Raw genomic sequence first — 19,454 nt, 5'->3', positions numbered from 1 at the left:
AACCAAAGAATCAATAGCATATATCATACTGTATGTACATATGTGTGTTTGAGGATATTTACAGAATATTTGTGTAGACTTAACGAATTTTGTTCCCTGTCAAAAGAAAACGAAAGCCCACTCATTGAGCCGGGTTTCCACTACAGGGTACAGGGCCAATCGGGGCTTACTGATTATCCGTGTGACTCTATTTCTACCAGGTGATGCTTCAGTTGTGCTTTCGTTTGAAATAAAACACGCGGTGGTTTCAAATTCCGTTATCTGTGTTCGGTTATGAATATGCTGAATTGGTCCTGGCCCCTTTTATTGTGCCCCACTTGGCTGTGTGGCGGCCATTCGCTCCCTGCTGCAAGGGCCTGTGTAATACCTGTATGGCCGGTTTCTCACACACACACACACACACTTACACACACACACACACACACACTGAGAAACAGTCTTGGACTAAAAACTCGTCTGCAGTGTTTCTCTCCATTTCTCCTCCCGCCACCTACTTCTCCCCTCGTTTCTTCCTCTCTTTCTCTCTGTAACTGTTACACACCCCGTCTTGGCTCACTCCTTCCTTTCTCTCCTTTCTCTCTCTTCCCTCTCTCTTCCCTCTCCTCCTGGCCCGAACTGTGCGACAAAAAGGCGCGCGGTCCACAAACGGGATCCGATCCAAATTTCAAAATAAGAGCGTTGCGCAGATCAAACAAGCTCCTCAAACCTGATAAATAGGCCCGCGTATCCAATGCATTGCAACAACATCTCGAGGCCATTCGGGCTACTCTCCTCCCCCCCCCTCTAAATATACCCCTCCGCCACAGGACAGTATCTGCACTCCCAGTACTTTGGCCTTGTGCTGTTGGCTCTCCACCCTTTTTTCTTTCCCACTTCCTCTCCTAATCCTCCTCCCCTCCCCTCTCCTCTCTCCTCTCTCCCGCCTCTTAGCTGTAGCCCAGGTTCTCCATCTCGTTGCGGTATCTCAGCTCGGACACTTTCGCCTTGTGCTGCTTGCTCTCCAGGTGCAGGCGGAAGTCCGTCTCCTGCTCGGCGCCGCAGTTGCACATGGAGCAGTAGAACTGTCCGCTGGGCGTCACGCACATGGCCAGGTCCCGGGGGATGCGCTGCCTCGGCCGCGGGTTGTAGTACGGCCCTGGAAAGGGGGGGGGGGGGGAGGAAGGAGGGAGGGAGAATGAGACGAGGAGAGAGAGAGTTAGGCCCAATCCCAAGTGTCCGCACTCACAGACTCACGGACTTTTGGCGACAAGTCCGCGAGGGTTCAGGACGTCCCACTGTGAAATCGGTTAAGTGCGCGAGGGCTCACTGGCGGACTTTATGAGTCCTTTATGCAGACTTTCAGCAAGTCCACGTTTCTGTAGACTTTGCTTGAGGGAATTACCCACTGTTCATAACGTTTGTGACGTTAATATTCATGTATGTGGAAAATATCAGCCAATACACCCGATACAAAAGAAAAAAAAAACTAAAAAGGGCACTCGGAGAGCGCAGACCTCCGCCAAGGCCAACAGTCCAGCCTGCTATGATATGCAAATTTCATGAGTCGGATCCGGATCGGCTTCAAAATGTAATGGGTTCTTCCTTGGCCCATACTACATCCTTCCACGAAGTTTCATGAAAATCAGCCCAGTAGTTTTTCCGTAATCCTGCTGACAGACAAATAAACGGCACCGAAAACATAACCTCCTTGGCGGAGGTAATTAAGGAAAAATAACCACAAAAAAACAATTAACAAGACCTTGGAGAGAAACAGGCATGAAAGGATCAAACTACATGCAAGATACAGTTAAAAGAGAAAATATTGCAACATTAAAACAGAATAAACAGCTCATTTGAGAAAAAAGAAAGTTAAGTTTTCCTAAACGTTTAAGAAGGTTATGTTAGATGCTGCTAATATAAGCAGCATGTAATATATCCTTTATGTGCTTATTTGTGCTCATTAAGCTTTATTAAAAGTACCTTTTCCTTTCAACGTACCTCCTACTGATTCTTTTTTTTTTAACATATTTTACATATTGTAATGATGTAGTGCAGGTTAACCTCTAGTAGAATGAAGAGTATTTTCTACATCCATTAGCACAGTATAAACTTTGCAATGTTACAAAACATATACCCAGGCCGATTTAACATTATTGATCAACATTTTTTTCATTTTAGCTTAATAATGCTGTTTAGACAAAAGCGCAGACAAAGAGTAAATTACAAATTGATTGACATCTGACGTCGTCATGGCAACACGTGATGCCACAAAGTACCGTCCCATTCCTCCTGTACCATTTCGAGCCCTCAGGACTTCTCGCACTCCGGCTCTACAGCTGCATACACAGGTGACGTCAAGTAAAGGAATAGTTCACCCAAAAATGAAAATTGAAACACAGGTGAAGTTTGTCCATATAACACACAGGGAGGCTGCAGCACAACTCCATAGCAGCCTTCTCCAAAACAACTGAAGTCAGTGGGGACCAGTTCTTCAGAGTTCCAAAAAGACCTACAGTATATTTACACCATCATTTAATGCAAATCTTAACTACAGCTGATTGACTTGCAACAAATAATGGTGTATAGGTCTTTCTATTCACAGTGTGACTGTTTGGCTGTTTTTGTTTTGGAACTCTAAAGAACTGGTCCCCATTGACTTCAGTTGTTTTGGAGAAGGCTGCTACCAAGTTGTGCTGGCAGCCTCCCTGTGTGTTATATGGACTAACACATTTCACCTGTGGGTGTGTGTGAGTAGATGATGATTTTTGGGTGAACTATTCCTTTAAGTCTGTGAGGGCTCAGGGCTCAGCCCGTAGGGGGGGACATTGGGATTGGGCCTTAGACTAGAGTTAGGGGGATTATCGGGCGGTTTTACACCACATTTGCCCGTCCTGACATCGGAAAGGGAATCCCCACCGGAGGCTTGATCATCTGCTTTTGCGATGGGGGGTGTTTTACAAATTCAATCTCAAGCCCGGGGACACGCTTGAAGACGTTTAAAAATCCCAATCGGACGCGTTGCATCACACACGCAACGACGGATTTCCCCCGATTATTTTATCTTCTCGCTCGCTCACACTAGACGGTCAGGCGAGGACGGCGTCTCGCACAATATAACTTGAGATTATCTTGCCGACTCCCCGATATGTCACCGACGTGGGGGGGGGGGGGGGGGGGGAGATGTGAGGTGAGGGAGAGAAAGATGAAAGGGATAGAGAGTAAAAAACATAAGCATACGCAGAACAGATAGAAAGACAAGCAGACAGGAAGACGGACACACGAGAGACGTCTAGGATTACAACAGGGGTGGATCATTAGGAAAAGAGCATTGCGCGTCGGGGGGGGGAAAGTGAGCGAGTGTGTATGAGTGTGTGTGTGTGTGTGTGTGTGTCTACATGGCAGAAAAGCGAGAAGGAGATAGGGAGAGAGATAAAAAGACAACGAGATGGCAACAGCGGGAGAGAGTGCAGCTATTTCGGGGGTTTGTCCATCAAGAAAACTGATTAAATCAGCACGGCGAGAACCATGAGGTGTGTTCGTGTGTGTGTGTGTGTGTGTGTGTGTGTGTGTGTGTGTGTGTGTATGAGAGAGAGACAGAATGAGAGAGAAAAAGAGAGAGAGAGAGACAGAGAGAGAGGCAGGAGAGGAGGGGAGTCGGCTCTACTGTATGATTCATCCTGATTCATCCTGAACCGAGAGAACAGTCAGTGTGTTTGTCTGCGGAGAGAGAGAGCGAGAGAGAGAAAGAGAGAGAAAGAGAGAGAGAGTGTGTATGGCGTCAGTCGAACAAGGTCTGACGTTAGTTACTGTATCGATTTTCACACACACACACACACACACACACACACAAAAAAAAACCACAAGAAAGTTCACGCTGCACGAGGCAATTTCGTACGGTGGCGACCCCACATGGCAGCGAGAGGTAACTGCTTGAATTTGGAGGACTTCATTACTCAGAAATCTAATAACTTGATGTCAGTCTTCTTCTTAGCGCGTGGCGGAGGCGGAGGAGGTGAAGAGGTCCCGGCGAGGTCGGCGAGTCCGGCTTTATCTGGACGGGAGCGCTCACTCACTCTCGCCTCGGAGACCGTTTTGGATTTCACTCTTAAGTTTCAATTCGTCGCTTCGCCATCCTCGACATCGGGGCATCGTTTGCGCGAATGGGGCGAATCTACGCCATTTACATTTCCGTCTGTGTGCTTTAGGCTGATGATACTGGGGGTGTTTTGCACATAAAACCTTGCGCAGTGCAGCTTCAAATCGAGTGTCGCAGTGTGGTCCACAGGCTCTCTCTCCAGACTCCCTTTTTGTCTGCTATTCCCCGGGGATGCGGAGGTGTTGAAAGAGGAGACAGAGTGCTGCTGTCTGTCTGTCTGTCTGCTACTGATGTTTCCACCGCCATGATACCGCAGAACACAATACAGCCCCGCGCAGCTGCTGTCAGCCTGACTGACGAGCTCGCTGACTGACTGATGTGCCAATTTGGAGTTTGATACTCTGAATGGCGCGTCAAAATTCAAAAACGAACTTCGGGACTTCCAACGGGGAGGATCGATTCGTCTTTGAAGTGAGACTGATTTTTTGTTTTTGTTTTTGCCAATTGTCTCGGTTGTCCAGGGTTCCTACTCAGGTCTGGAAAGTCTGGAAAAGTATTAAAAAATTAATTTGATCATTTCCCGGTCTTGAATAATATCTGGAAAAGTATGAAAAATGTCCGATACACACATAATTCTAGCTTTTATGTTGCTGTAGAGCCACTTTGAGTCCACAGTTTTTGTTGATGTGAAGAATAATGTTCAGATAGAGGGACGCTCTTATTACCCAGCCGCTGTCAGCATGCATTATATCAAATACCGAGCAAAATCAAATCCAGTCAAGAACATAGGGTCTGGGAAAAATATGGAATTTGAAAATGGAAACTGTGGAGGAACCCTGCCAATCATCTCACATATTCTGATATTTGTGGCTGTGAAGAACAATCTTCATCTATACGGTGATATGACCTAGTTAGCAGGGGCAAGATGTCTATCTGCGTAAATCATATTGAACACCAGACAAAATCTTCAAAACAAATCAAGGTCTGGAAAAAGTATGGAATTTTTTAATTGAAAATGTGTAGGAACTCTGGTTGTCTCTCTCCTTTCCATTCTTCCTGCTGGTTTCTGCACACAGTCAGCATAGTCTTGGATACAGGGCTTGTTTATCTACCTTCAGAAGAAGGCCATTCGCTGCCAGTCAATCTTCCACAGGCTTGAAAATAGCCTGAGCCAGATAATCCATCGCAGTAAACATGAAGCCTTCATTTGGTTTTGTAAGTGGAGTGTTTTCATACCAGTTTATGCATTATGTTAATAATAATATAATCCCTCAAAAACTACAGTAAACTACAAACTAAATACAAACTTTACTGTCACATTCATGCCTTTTTACTTTTTACTTTTTACTTAGGACGTCTTTGTTAGCAGCAGTAAATTTCAAGCTAGGTTTGACACCATAAAGTTTGTATATTAAAAATGTCAAAAAACAAGTAAAAGAAATCAAATTATATATGGCATGCATGGGGGAAATGTAAACTAGACATAGACAGTAGTAAATGGACTATAACTCTCATTTATTTTACTGTATTTTATTTTGTTACCTGGCATGGAGGCAGGTAGCTGTGGGCTGCGACGGTTCTTCACCAGTCTGTATTCGCTGCCGTCCTTCCTGTTTCTTCGCGGGGTCGCCTCGCTGCCTTCCCTGGAACAGTAACGTTAAGGCCTGAAGTTAAGACCAGCTCAGTCGAGTCCAAGAAAACCCAGAGCCTAGCTAAGCCTGCGTTGAGCCTGCTAAGTTAGCTCGCTGGCTAACAAAGCAAAACTAACTGTTTCTTTAGCATCAGGGTATCCAATTCCGGACAGCATATGACCAAAAAATCACAATCATATACCAATATATTTCATCCTGTACTGTTTTCGCTGAAGTTTCTCATAAATTAACAATCCTCCATCTGTCTTTTTTAAAGTTTAATATCACTTTTACCTTAACTTGTAATTGATTTTCTTCCAGTCCCTGCGAATGGATGATAGCGCACCTATTTTTGAGATTCAAAATTCGTATCCAATTCCGGACACTTACTTTCGTCCGTGTCGGTGTATTCATATACTCGATATTAACCCTTTATTAACCCTTCCTGTACCTTCACAATGTTACAGATACTTGTAAGAAGTGCAGGCTATGTACTCAAAGCTCTTATTTTTCCATTTATCAGCCAATACCGATTCTCTACATGAAGTAACTGTCACCCAAAGTGGGATTTAAGGCTTCCCGCTTCTTGTTTGTGACTAAGTTCGTAACTTAGTGTTTTATATGCTTAAATGTGTATAGATATTTATGAAATTTGATACCTAGCTTCTGAAATGTGTATGAATTTACGTCACTTAGCTTTCGGTTGGGAACTCTGTATAAAAATGCCGGTAAACACTGGAAATTACACAAGTGACCGAGTGTCCGGAATTGGATACAATTGAACTGATGCTTCTCAAGCTACAACTCAGTGTTTTGGATAAAGTTAAAGACAAGATAGTTTCTTGTGTCACAGTAAACTAAATTTGAATTGCATTTGCAAATGCATTGTTAACCCCTACACCTAAACCATTTCTGTTTCATTTAGATATCTCTCTTTTTTCCTAGTCTGGCTTTTAGGTATGTAACCATTATGTGAACAGCCAATCCTCCAATGGACCTCCATCAATTGTGCTTGCTAGGAGATTTGTGACACAAATGCAAAGCCTCTACATGGCTGAATGAGATGATGTGTCTATATACTGCAGCAAGGTTCTTCACCCCACACTTACATGTTATTAGCGTTGTGCTGAGCCTCGGCGAGCCGTAGCTTCTTGGCATGGTTCTTGCCCTGGTAGTGGGCCTGTGCAACTGCCGGTGAACTGAAGGAGGCATCACACAGCTTACAGTAGTCATTCTCTGTGGCCAATATAACCCGGGTAGCCCCTTTATACAGCGCCTGGACCGAGGGGGGATAGTGTATGAGAAAAGAGGAGTTAGGTAGGAAACAGCGAGAAATGGAAGAAAGAACATTTTTTTTTAAAAAGGTCAGGTGGAGGGAAGGAGGGAGTTCCTTGCACTATTGACCTTATTCACGCAGCGGCCATTTTGAATACTCAGGGTGGGAAACCTGAGTAGACGAGCGAGTCCAGCCCAGTCTAGTGCTGTGTTGCCAAGACACTTCATACAAACATCATTTCACAGATTCCCCACTGAAAAACATATTTGAAATGAATGGAGCTCAAGAATCCATAGGGACATGTTTACATTTTCATATATTTAGCCCATTATCACTAGCTACCAGAGTCTAGCTAGCTAGTAGCTTGCTAGTAAGCTAACTAACTTCCCTGCTAAATTCAGAAAGTTGTTCTTGGGATTGCTAGCTAATTTGGTAACTGTTAGGTTTATGTGTATTTTGTCCTCACTTACGAGTTTAAGTAATGCTACTTTTATATACAGTATGCCAATCTTCCAGGTAGAGTTCCCCACCGCAAATGTTCAAAATGGTCGCTGTGTGAATAAGGTCAATTGCTTACAATTTTCACCTAGTTCTTGGTGAATACACAAATGGGTTTAATACTCATTCATTCATTACAGCAGTTTGATAGATTTTGAAAGTAATGAAACTTGTGCATTTAGGTTATCTTTCAAGTATTTTTTTAGGCCCTTATTGAGTTCAGTCAAGTGCAACATAGGCAGCTCCAGGTATACAACCTCCTCTGCAGTCAGGGAAAAAAACAGGATAACAGTGAAAGAGAGAAGGGATTTTCTCTTTTTTGGAGGGCAAGTAGAGTGAGAGGAGAGGGGGGAATCGTTCAGTGGGGAGAGCGGTGTCAGAGTTCGGGCCTGACCTGCCTGCTCGTGTCGCTGTCGCTGGGTCCTGAGCTGAGGGCGGTCTGGCCAACCTCTGGGACCTCTGGGATCCTGATGGCTGGAGGCTGCTGACTGCCGGCGTAGAAGTTCCTCAACTTCTTACTGTGGTTCTTCCCCTAGAGAGAGAGAGACAGAGAGACAGAGAGAGGGGGGGGGGGGGGGGGGGGGATTGAAGAGGATATGAGGAGAGGAAAGCAAAAAGTAAAAGTTTCAGGTTGATGGCAGGAAATCAAGGATTGTTCTACGCGACGTGTTATTCATGAAACTGATAGTTACAAACATGTCCCCTGATTGGCCGAGAGGCAATTCTACAGTGAAATTATTTCGTGAGAACTGTCGTGGCACTTTCACCCCTTCCCACAGTCAAAATTTACAAGGGCTCGGGGCAAAAGTGCCCTCAAAGTCCATCGAATGCCTGCAAAATTAAAAATGAGGGGGGCAATAAACGTCCCAGTAATTAGGAGTTACCATTTTGTCGCATTTCACCCAATTCACGTTTTATTAGTGGAGTTGTGAAACTTTACTGTCCCCCGTGGGCCACCATAGGGGGGGACAGTATGGGAGCTTGTGACAAGGCATTCTTTCCAGTGCATTGTGGGTGAGAAAATGGTCTTTGATTAGAAAACAACAAAGCGCACAGCAGTAGAAAATATTGGCACCACGCAGCCGGCATTATGGGGAAAATGCTGACCCCACACAAACTACTGCTTGGCACAAAGATAAAACAACCAATATTGTGAGAAAAATCTCAACAATAGAGGGTAAGAGTTTCCACCAGTGGGAGAGAAGTGTATATGTGTATAAGTGAATATGGTATATTATGATATACATGCATGTTTCTATCTGTTTTATGTGTGCTTATTTCAACTCACCTGGTAGTGAGCCTGGGCCTGCTGAGCGGAGTTGAGCGTGACATTGCAGAGTTTACAGTAGAGCGGTTTGCACAGTTCCTCCAGCCCCAGAGAGCCCTCCTGCTCCTCCATGCCCAGCGGGGAGCCCTCGTCCTGGGGCTGCTCGCAGGCCGGGGCCGCCTGAGCCGGAGGAGGACCGGGGAGAGGACCGGGGAGCGGAATGGAAATCGGGGCGGGCATGGGGGCCGGTCCGGGGGGCCTCGGGGGCAGCTGCGAGGGGTCCGGGGCCGGGGCGGGAGGGGAGGACAGCGGGCTGGGAGGGAGGGAGAATCGGCCGGGGCCGGGGGCCACTACGGGAGGCGGCACCAGCGCTTGTCCGGGGTTCAGAGGCGGAGGCCCCAACGGCTGTGTAAGGTCCATGGCTGGAGGCCCCAGTGCTTGGACGGGGTCTAGAGGCGGGGGCCCCAAGGTGTGCGGCATTGGCGGAGGCCCCAGTGGCTGAGCAGGGGCCATCGGAGGGGGGCCTAAGCTGTGTGCTGGGTTGATGGGCGGAGGCCCTAAGGTGTGTGTAGCAGACATGGGAGGGGGCCCTAGAGACTGGGCCGGACCCATAGTCGGGGGTCCGATTGCCTGAGCGGGGCCCATGGGCGGGGGGCCGAGAGGCTGCGTCGGCGCCATTGGCGGGGGTCCCAGCTGGTGCAGGGAGTCCATGTGATGGAAAGGCTGCTGGGGATGACTGAAGAGACTGAGAGGAGGCTTCAGCATGGTCTCTGGGCCTGGGGGGGAGGGCACAGATCACACTCAGAGGCAATGCACATATACATTTCTTTATAGGCAGATATCACACATCAAAGAAATTCCATACAAGGAAATTCAATAACCTCGATGAGCTGGTGTGAATGTTGTTTCAGACACGTACAGCTGCAATTACACACATTTGATGACCTTTACGATTGCCTTGGTATGGCACTTTAACATTTGAAAGCATTTGTATGTTGCTTTTATAGTAGCTTTGCCTTTTTGATTTTATGCTCGACTGCCTTTATTGCATTTAAGCATGAATATATTGAATACCTAGAAAATATGTAGTGTATATATGTAAAGCATATATGCGGTAAAAGAGGCACCCTGATGCACTGTCAGTGGGAATGCCCTGTAGTGAACTCCCTCTGGTCAGTGGTAACAAACATCCTCACAGAGATCCTCCAGGTTGATGTTCCTAAATGTCCTTTACTGTGTATACAAGAGACAAAATAGATGGGTTATCTGCAAGGAAAATGAGATTTGTAACATTGGGTTGTCTTGCTGCTAAATGGAAAATTGTTATGAATCCGAAGATAAGAACTCCAACCCGTTTTAGCTTGAGCAGTTGGTTGGAAGAGTTTATGGACTTAATAGGGATGGAAAGAGCTGCCGCCACACTAAGGCACCATGATCTGGGCCTAGAGGGATTGTGGGAGACAATAAGGTCGTATTTGAACTCCTTACCGGATTATGTGTAATGGTAGGGCTGGGCGATATGGTTGAAATCAATATCATGATAATCATAAGGATTTTTCTCGATATCAATATATATCACAATACGGTTCATGTATGCAACATCACGTTAAATAATCAAATTAATGTTCATCTCATTGAACCGAATGGTAATGTTAGGTGTGATGTCAAACAAAACAGAAATATTCAAATAATATTCCTACCATACCTCATTTTATGAGTTTTTAAGTAAAATTTGCTTGTCATCATCAATTCAGACAGCAGAAATGTGTGTCACGATATCAAAATATCTTCATATCATCACAATATGACTCCACTGAAAGACGATAAACGATAATATTGAATTATCGCCCAGCCCTATGTAATAGGCGTATAATATGATGAGCTACAACAAGAACATTTTCAAGGATCTTTTGTTAAAAAAAAACAAAAAAAACAGCTACATTAAGTATTTATTGATGCCCCCCCTCCTTTCCTCATATTCCTTTGTTTGCTTTTGTGCACATATGTTATTCTGCGTTTTTTTGTCATTTGTGTAGCATTGTGTACATATGTAATGTATGTGTTTAATGTCCAGTCTGTAAAATAAAAGGAAAAATTATAAAATTAAAAAAAACTAGGACTGGACTAGGGCTGGGCAATATATCAATATTATATCGATATCGTGATATGAGACTAGATATCGTCTTAGATTTTGGATATGGTAATATGGTGATATGGCATAAGTGTCTTTTCCTGGTTTTAAAGGCTGCATTACAGTAAAGTGATGTCATTTTCTGAACTTACCAGACTGTTCTAGCTGTTCTATTATTTGCCTTTACCCACTTAGTCATTATATCCACATTACTGATGATTATTTATCAAAAATCTCAGTGTGTAAATATTTTGCGAAAGCACCAATAGTCATCCCTACAATATTGTCACAATATCAATATCGAGGTATTTGGTCAAAAATATTGTGATATTCGGTCCAGCCCTAGGTTGGACCGATGATTAACGGAATGCATCATACATGGAACAATTTTAACAAATAAAAATAGAAAGAATTCAAATGTGAGTGAAAAAAACAAACAGTGAGCGATGTATAGGGACGATAGGGGACGAGGCACGTCTCTGATCCCCGGGGCGGGGGGGATGTAAAGGGAGAGGACGGAAAGGAACGGAAAACACGTTCATGGACGGAGGAGCTTCACACTCCGGTGGGCATCGGAAAGATTAGGTTAGGCCCTGCAGCCATGCATACGGAAAAGACTACATACACATGCATGCACACACACATACACACATACACACACACACACACTGCTGATAGAGACAATACAATCCTCTAGCTTCTCTGATCGGAACAGATCACAGCCTGAAGTGTGACTGCTTGACTGGGCTGATTCTACAGCACACACACACACACACACACACACATAAGCAGAGCAAGACATGGAGAGGAAGAGCAATGTGCTTGATTTGTCTGTAGCTGAATTGCTCCATCAAAGAGAAAGGAAGAGTGTGTCTCTGTATGTGTGTGTTTCTTCATACAGTGCCGGGTCAGTACTAGGCCAACAGCTGTGTCAAAACTCACTGTGCTGGAAGCTTTCATCTGGGAATCCGATTGGACGCCCCCCCCCCGCCCCGACGGCGGTGATTCACGGAACCTAAAATAACACCCCGGGATGTTTGTGTTTCCGACTGCTGCTCGCCGTCAATCTGTCTGTCCCGCCTGTCTGGCCTGCCCGTCTGTCACCTGGCCCGGGTGACCTCAGAAGATATGCATGCTGGGAAACGCACCAGATCTTACTATAGTACTCTCGACTGCAAGATGAGACCGGCGAGAGATTGTATCACTTCGACGGCGCCGACCCCCCCGGTGTCGCCTAATTTTTCACGTCAAGGACCCCTAAACTGACACAAATTAGACCACGGACCCCCATTTGATAAGATTTTGTCCCAGGGTCCCCCCATCTGATAAGATTTTTGCTTTTAGATGTTTTATTACAGGAAGTGCATGAAATCCATGACCAAAATAGTCATACATTCTGTCATTGTGTTACTTATGGATGGAATTATATTGAAAATAAATGATTCCCCTTTTTGCTGGGGACCCCCCTGGAACCCCCTCAAGGACCCCTGGGGGTCCCCGGACCCCACTTTGAGAACCACTGGCCTTTGCAATACGTTCAAGTAATAAATCTGTGACACTTTCACATAAATAAATGTCAGTTTTTGCTACTCTCTCTTAGGGCTGGGCGATATATCAATATTATATCGATATCGTGATATGAGACTAGATATCGTCTTAGATTTTGGATATCGTAATATGGTGATATGGCATAAGTGTCTTTTCCTGGTTTTAAAGGCTGCATTACAGTAAAGTGATGTCATTTTCTGAACTTACCAGACTGTTCTAGCTGTTCTATTATTTGCCTTTACCCACTTAGTCATTATATCCACATTACTGATGATTATTTATCAAAAATCTCAGTGTGTAAATATTTTGTGAAAGCACCGATAGTCATCCCTACAATTTTGTCAATATCGATATCGAGGTATTTGGTCAAAAATATTGTGATATTTGATTTTATCCAAATTGTCCAGCCCTACTTACAACTGAACATGTAGCCCACTTTGTAGAAAATACCGAGATATGATTTTTGGTCCATATCGCCCAGCCCTACTCTCTCTTCTCATCGGTTGCTCTAACACAATAGCCAGTTCATGAAAGCTTCTACATTTGCTGTTCTAAACATCCGGCGTCTGGAAGGTTTTTTTTTTCCCAGGAAAGCACAGCAAGTGATGCGTTTTATGTTTGCGGCAGCAGCAAGAGCGGTTTGTTTGGAATAAACAGAAGAAGAAGAACTGGGTAGTGAGCATGAGCAGTGAGAGCCACCATGGCTGAACAGACAAAGAAGAGAGGAACTTAAACTGCATCGAAGTCACAGTGTTTGATTGACAGCTGATCTCTGGGAAGAGCAGGGCAGAAACACCACAGTAATGAGCGCTGAGTAAGATGTCACCAAAAAAAAAAAAAAACATGGATCTTGTGGATTACAACTTTAATGCTACACAATACACGTTTGTTTTGTTGTTGAATTGGGGCCATGGAGGCCGATAAATTCTGGCCTCCCAGAACCAGACCCCACTCTAAACCCACTCTCAACACTGATCGGACCTACACTCACCTACACTATAGTTAGACTACATTGACAGTGCAGATTAGGCACGGGACGATATGAAAATTTCATGTCACGATTATCCTGGCCAAAATAATTGCGATTCACGATATTATCCCGATGATAATCAAAATATGCTTAAAACTCTTAAAATGCCACTAAAACATACTGGAATCACTTTACCTTACATTTTGTTAAGAAACAAATATTTTTATTGCATCATAGGACACATATATTTTTTTTGGTGAACATCCTTTTTAGTGAAAAACAAACAAGGACAGATTCAGACTCTCTCCAACACCCAGCAGGTAATCACAATGAGAGAAAAACATCCATTAATAAAAAGATTCTACCTATCAACCTGATATCCAAGCATTCACATGGTTCAGTTAGTTATGTGTTGTAAATGCACAGTAAATGAATTACTTGGGTTTTTTTTCAGATCAGAGGTACAGCAAGGACAGCAGAATGAATGCAAAAAAAACAATCAAACAATCTTTAATAAGGTAATCATAAATTATAAGGTCCCCCTGCATAAATAAAGGATAAATAAATACATAAAAAATAGCAACATTGTGTGAGTCTGTTCTTTAAATAAAGTCCAATTATTGTGGCATAGAGTCATAGAGTCACTCGTGAGGATATCCACGCTCATGTGAGGATATTCACGACTATCCCGATAACGGAAATTCACCAAGATAAAATTATCTTGAGTGTTTTTATCGCGATTAAAAGATAAAATCATATATCCTCCCATCCCTAGTGCAGATACACTTAAGACTGACCTCACAACATTTCACCCAATAATCTCCACACGCATCATCAACCATCGTCATCATCAACAGCAGCAGCAGGGGAACAGGAAAACATCCCTCTCAGTGGTTCAGAAACCTCTGAGAAACCAATATACTTTCCCACTTCATCCATTGTCCCTATAAGAGCACTGGTTGGCTCCATGCAGGTTGGCTTGTCCTGAGACCAAGGCCTTCACAAGCCCATTGAACTTGTTGCCCTACAAAAACCCCATGAACTACTTCTTTAGGGGTCCGTTTCCACTCCAGTTGATAGTGTCACACTTCTTACCGTTATGTCTTTAGACACTGTTAGCTCCGGTCTTATTTCTTTGCATCAGGAGGACAGAAGGAACTCAAGGACTCCTTTGCCTACAATGCTGGCTTGCAGTCCCACTCTTTTAAGTCATGACCTTCATTGTGGTTATATTGTAAACCATCAATGGTCACGTAAGCTGGGACATCTCTATACACACTAAACTTTTCATCCTTACCATGATTAAACACCTGAATCTGCTTAGACAGGTAAAACTTGGATCTAGGTAAAACTAAACAGGATGCATTCCTTTCATTCCAAACAATTCCTCCCCCTGTGGAGGAACGGCTGCAGTACTATAGAGATGCTATGATGCAGAGATTGAGCAGTAAAAAGTGTGCTTTCTGCAATTGTTGCGTCTGTAACATCTGCTCACACTACACTGTGGCTGGGACTCTTTGTAGCCGTAATGCTTGTGGCCAGAGTTTTTTATTGGAAGCAGGGACCAAACTGTCCTGATTCGGATACTTTTATTATGATCAAAGCATGTATCATAAACCAGTGATTCTCAACCTTTTTCATATCAAGGACCCCTAATTTAGTCCACATTAGGGCCACAGAATTTTGGCTGTTGGACCCAAATCTGAAAATATTTTTTATTGTCAGATATGATTTTGTCCAGAACTCCATGACTATCTGTATTGTAGGTAGAGAGATAACAGAGAAACTATGATCAAAACAGTCATTCTTCTACATTCTCTAATGGTGTTCACTTCTTGTAAATGAAATAATGCTGAAGTTGAACGATTCATCAATTTGCTGGGGGACCCCCTGGAACCCCCTCAAGGACCCCTGGTGGTCCCCGGACCCCACGTTGAGAACCCCCGTCATAAACAATGGCCCTTCATTTGTTTTGCTCTGGGGGCAATGAGCCTAAATTATGATGCTCTTTTGATATCGCTTTTCTAGCCGTGGTGGAAATGTTGCTGGCAGTGGCCCACTATTTGACCTCTGACCTCAGCCAGCTCCTACTTTTCATTGGAGAACCCAGAAGCAGCCACAGAATCCATTCATCGTTAAGCGACTACAACATATGCAGGTAACAAATAGTTCTGAAGAAGTCTACACCGCCATGGCAGAAAGCACCCATAAATAATTCCCTCTATATTACGGTGACAGATAGGATCCTCCCAGCATCACAGCGGAGTCCAAAAGAAATCCAGCATTAATCACCTTCTGTCCACTTATTAAAGGGAAAGTTCACCCAAAAATGAAAATTCTGTCATCACCATCTACCTGTTCTTTAGAGTTTCAACTGGCATGAAGGTGAGTAGATGATGACAGGATTTTCATTTTTTGGGTGAACTACTCCTTTAATAAAGACAACCTAGCCCTCAACTCAAACTAAAATTATTTTTTTCCCAGAATACTTCACATGCCGGCTATCGTTTAGTCATTTTTTTTGACATTACCGGGACAGAGCTGTGAGCCGTGTCTTCCCATTACTCATCCGCTTCCTTAATGTTAGCGGTTACCTTTGCATTTAATGTGAGCCTGGCTGTAGATAGGCCAAGGGCAGAGGCTCGTCCTCCCCATCCTCCTACTTAAAGTACAGAGCCTCCTCCTCGAGAGACCTAGCCCCCCGGGGCCCGGAAAGAAGAGGCTCTGGGTTTCCGCAAGCGCGTACAGGTTCACAGCGGAGAACCGAGCCGCAAAGTCAAGAAAAGCTTTGTTGTTTTGCCTTTGAGGGTGTTTTTTTTTTTTTGGGGGGGGGGGTGACTTTGCAAGAAGAAAACAAGGCTTTGTTTATATGCTGTTCTGAAGCACAAAGCTAGTTATCGGAAGAGTCACAATACAGCTACTTAGACCGGTGGTTCTCAACGCGGGGTCCGGGGACCACCAGGGGGTCCTTGAGGGGGTTCCAGGGGGTCCCCAGCGAATTGATAAATTGTTAAACTCCACCATTACTTAATTTACAAGAAGTGAACACAATTTGAGAATGTAGAAGAATGACTGTTTTGATCCTAGTTTCTCTGTTATCTCTCTACCTAAAATACAGATAGTCATGGAATTCTAGACAAAATCATATCTGACGTTCAGATTTGGGTCTGAGAGACAAAATCTCATCAAATGGGGGGTCCGTGGCCCTAATGTGGACTAAATGAGGGGTCCTTGATATGAAAAAGGTTGAGACTCACTGACTTAGACACTCAAATGTCTACTTGAAACGACTTGAAAGTACCGCAGAAGTTGGGACATCACTTCTGCTTTTTTTCTCCTTTCGTCTAAATGGGAGTTTTGCTCGGCGGCTCTCTCGGCCCCTGGTCTAGAACCGAGAACACAAAAAAGCCTCCCCGGTCCCGGAGCCTCATCATCCGCCGGCCTCCGCTGAGAGTCTCTCCTGTTATAAATAGGCCAAGTGTTTCATTTTCTCCAGAGTTTCTCTTGCCGCACTGTGTTGTGTCACATCAATTATGGAGCGATGAGGAGCCCTCGCGCCTCCCGCACTCGTTCCATCTGCTTCACTGGGCACCGGACGGCATCGGGGACCATATATACGTCCTACTGTACTGTACTGTGCACTGCGGTACTGTACTGTCACGGTGAAGTCCGGCTTCCGCTGTCACATCTCCCATGACGCCACAGGTTACAGTCTTGGCTCTCTAGTTCTTGGCCTTGGGCGGGTGAATACTGATCAGACTGGAATTAGGAATTAGGAATAAATTGAGTGAAATTCCCCTTTAAGGACTTTGCTCAATAGCCACCAAGCCAAGGTATTAGGCTGCTGCTTGTATTTCTTATGCATTCCTTGCCATGAAAAAAACTACAAGAAATAGTGCAGTAGTAAAAGTTCCATCCCTCATACACAACAGCACTCTGCTATAAAACTATTAATAACCTATAAGTAGTGAAAAGCACATATATACAGTATTGTGCAAAAGTCTTAGGCACATGTAAAAGGAAAAAAGTAAAGTGAAGATGCTTTCAAAAATAATTCAATGAAGTTTGAAATGTTTCTAAATATCAAAAAATGTACTATAAAGAGCAGTCTACTGACACACTAATGCAGAAATAAAAATGAATAAACATCTAAGACACAATTTATGTAAAAACTCTTTGGTGCCTAACTACTGTATATATTCAACTTCCATTCTTCAAATGTGTAAGATTTGGCTTCGATTCAAATTGGATCTATGTATGATCTATGACAGTGGTTCTCAACGTGGGGTCCGGGGACCACCAGGGGTCCTTGAGGGGGTTCTGGGGGGGGGTCCCAAGCAAATTGATGGAATTGTGAAACTTCAGCATTATTTCATTTACAAGAAGTGAACACAATTAGAGAATGCAGAAGAATGTCTATTTGGATCATAGTTTCTCTGTTATCTCTCTACCTACAATACAGATAGTCATGGGATTCTGGACAAAATCATATCTGACAAGAAAAATATTCTCAGATTTGGGTCTGAGAGACAAAATCTCATCAAATGGGGGTCCGTGGCTTTAATGTGGACTAAATTAGGGTCTTCGTTGAGAATCACTGATCTATGAAATCTGAGCAACTGTGACAATTCGAGATATCGCTGTAATGACAGGGCTCACAAATCCTCTGAATCATCTAGGTTAGGCTACATCACATGCTGGCCTCAGCCCCCCCCCCCCCCCCCCCCAAAAGCGACAGAAAAAGCCAGTCTGGCTCGGTGACCGGTGCCGTGAAGACGCACTCACCGCTTCACGGCCAAATGTCAACCATCAGCTGTGCAGACGGAGGAGCACGGAAACAAGTACACGTCTTCCACCACCTCTGGCCACTGGATCGGCTGCCACACTCAAGAGACACAGACGCACATTTTTATCCCCAGCTATATACACTGTATCACAGTATCAGAGTCAGGCATCAGCTCAGACCCCGGAGCCTCCCCGGAGCAGGAGCCGGATCTGATTGCACCCATCTCTCTCTCTCTCTTCCAAGACCTCGACAACCTCAGCTTTTTGCGTCTTAGCATCTTACCTATAATAACCTACAGAATGGTGGCGGGTGCACCTCTCTATGATGATGACAGCGGCAACGCGGCAGCCGGCTTCAACAGCCACAGCCAGCCCCCCCCCCCACCCCCTCCCCTCCCCCTGTATCATCAGCATATTTCCACTGGTTAGATTTTTCTCCATCCCTCTCCACATCATAGCGAATAGGACCCGCTGACAGTCCCGAACAGCAGCTCCCGTGTGTGTGTGTGTGTGGCAAGACCTCTCCTTACCTGGCAAGCGGGCGAGATAATGGCTGCTGTCACTGTAGCTGACAGGCGGCGAAGTGTAATTTCTGCAGTATTCCGCACTTTGGTAGTACGCCGCATCCCGGTTCTTCATGTGCAGCGCCATCATCGCAGTCGCATCCCCTTCTGCCAACTTCTCTCCGACACCGAGCGGCCGAGGCAGGCTGACAGTCCCGACCATACGCACAGACGCTGCGCTTTCCACCGGGAGGGGTGGATGAGGGGTGAGGGGAGGGGGGGGGGGTTCCCGGGAAGAGTAAAGCAACGAGAGTGGAAATCACCAGCGAAAACTCACCCACGCAGAACCGGTAAAGACAACGTCATTAATTGTCTACACTAAATGTTGACTAATAAATTACCGAACGGAGAATCGGAACGCTCTAGAGAGATGAACGTGCCGGGGGGGGGGGGGGGGGGGGGGGGTTTCCAGTCCACCCTCCCGAGTTGGTACGGCCCATTTCCGATGCCACCGCTACTGATTTGCATGGGTGGCAATCATGACACATTGTACTAATATGTTACACCTCTGTGATACGCTCGGAGCCTCCCTACTGGCTATTTATGAATCTCAAATCAGCCGGGAAAACAGCCCGGCCTAGCGTGGCGCACTGTCGTGCACATTTTGATAACTTATGGAAAGGTAATTGCTCCCATAGTCAAAAAAATGAATTGAACCTGGATAGGCATAGCAATGGTAAACTACATTTACAATATAAAACAACAAAACA

At 44.8% G+C, this 19,454-nt stretch overlaps 1 protein-coding gene across 1 annotated transcript; it reads right to left on the bottom strand.

Moving 5' to 3' along the window:
- Nucleotides 1-926: 926 nt before the first annotated feature.
- On the bottom strand, nt 927-18,832 carry LOC139638347 (zinc finger matrin-type protein 3-like). Its single transcript, XM_071512461.1, has 6 exons — nt 18,712-18,832; nt 8,769-9,523; nt 7,875-8,012; nt 6,816-6,982; nt 5,618-5,718; nt 927-1,135 (listed from the first exon to the last, which is right to left on the bottom strand). Exons 1-6 carry the CDS (start codon nt 18,830-18,832, stop codon nt 927-929), a joined length of 1,491 nt encoding a protein of 496 aa, XP_071368562.1.
- Between the last annotated feature and the right edge of the window lie 622 nt (nt 18,833-19,454).

Source organism: Centroberyx affinis, unplaced genomic scaffold (assembly GCF_046629955.1).
Source record: "Centroberyx affinis isolate AG114_WGS23_722 - 3 ecotype Tasmania unplaced genomic scaffold, CSIRO-AGI_Caff_v1 ptg006300l_1, whole genome shotgun sequence".
NCBI classification, from domain to species: domain Eukaryota; kingdom Metazoa; phylum Chordata; class Actinopteri; order Beryciformes; family Berycidae; genus Centroberyx; species Centroberyx affinis.
The sequence above is the reverse complement of the archived record's forward strand: the minus strand, read 5'-3'. Positions and strand labels throughout refer to the sequence as shown.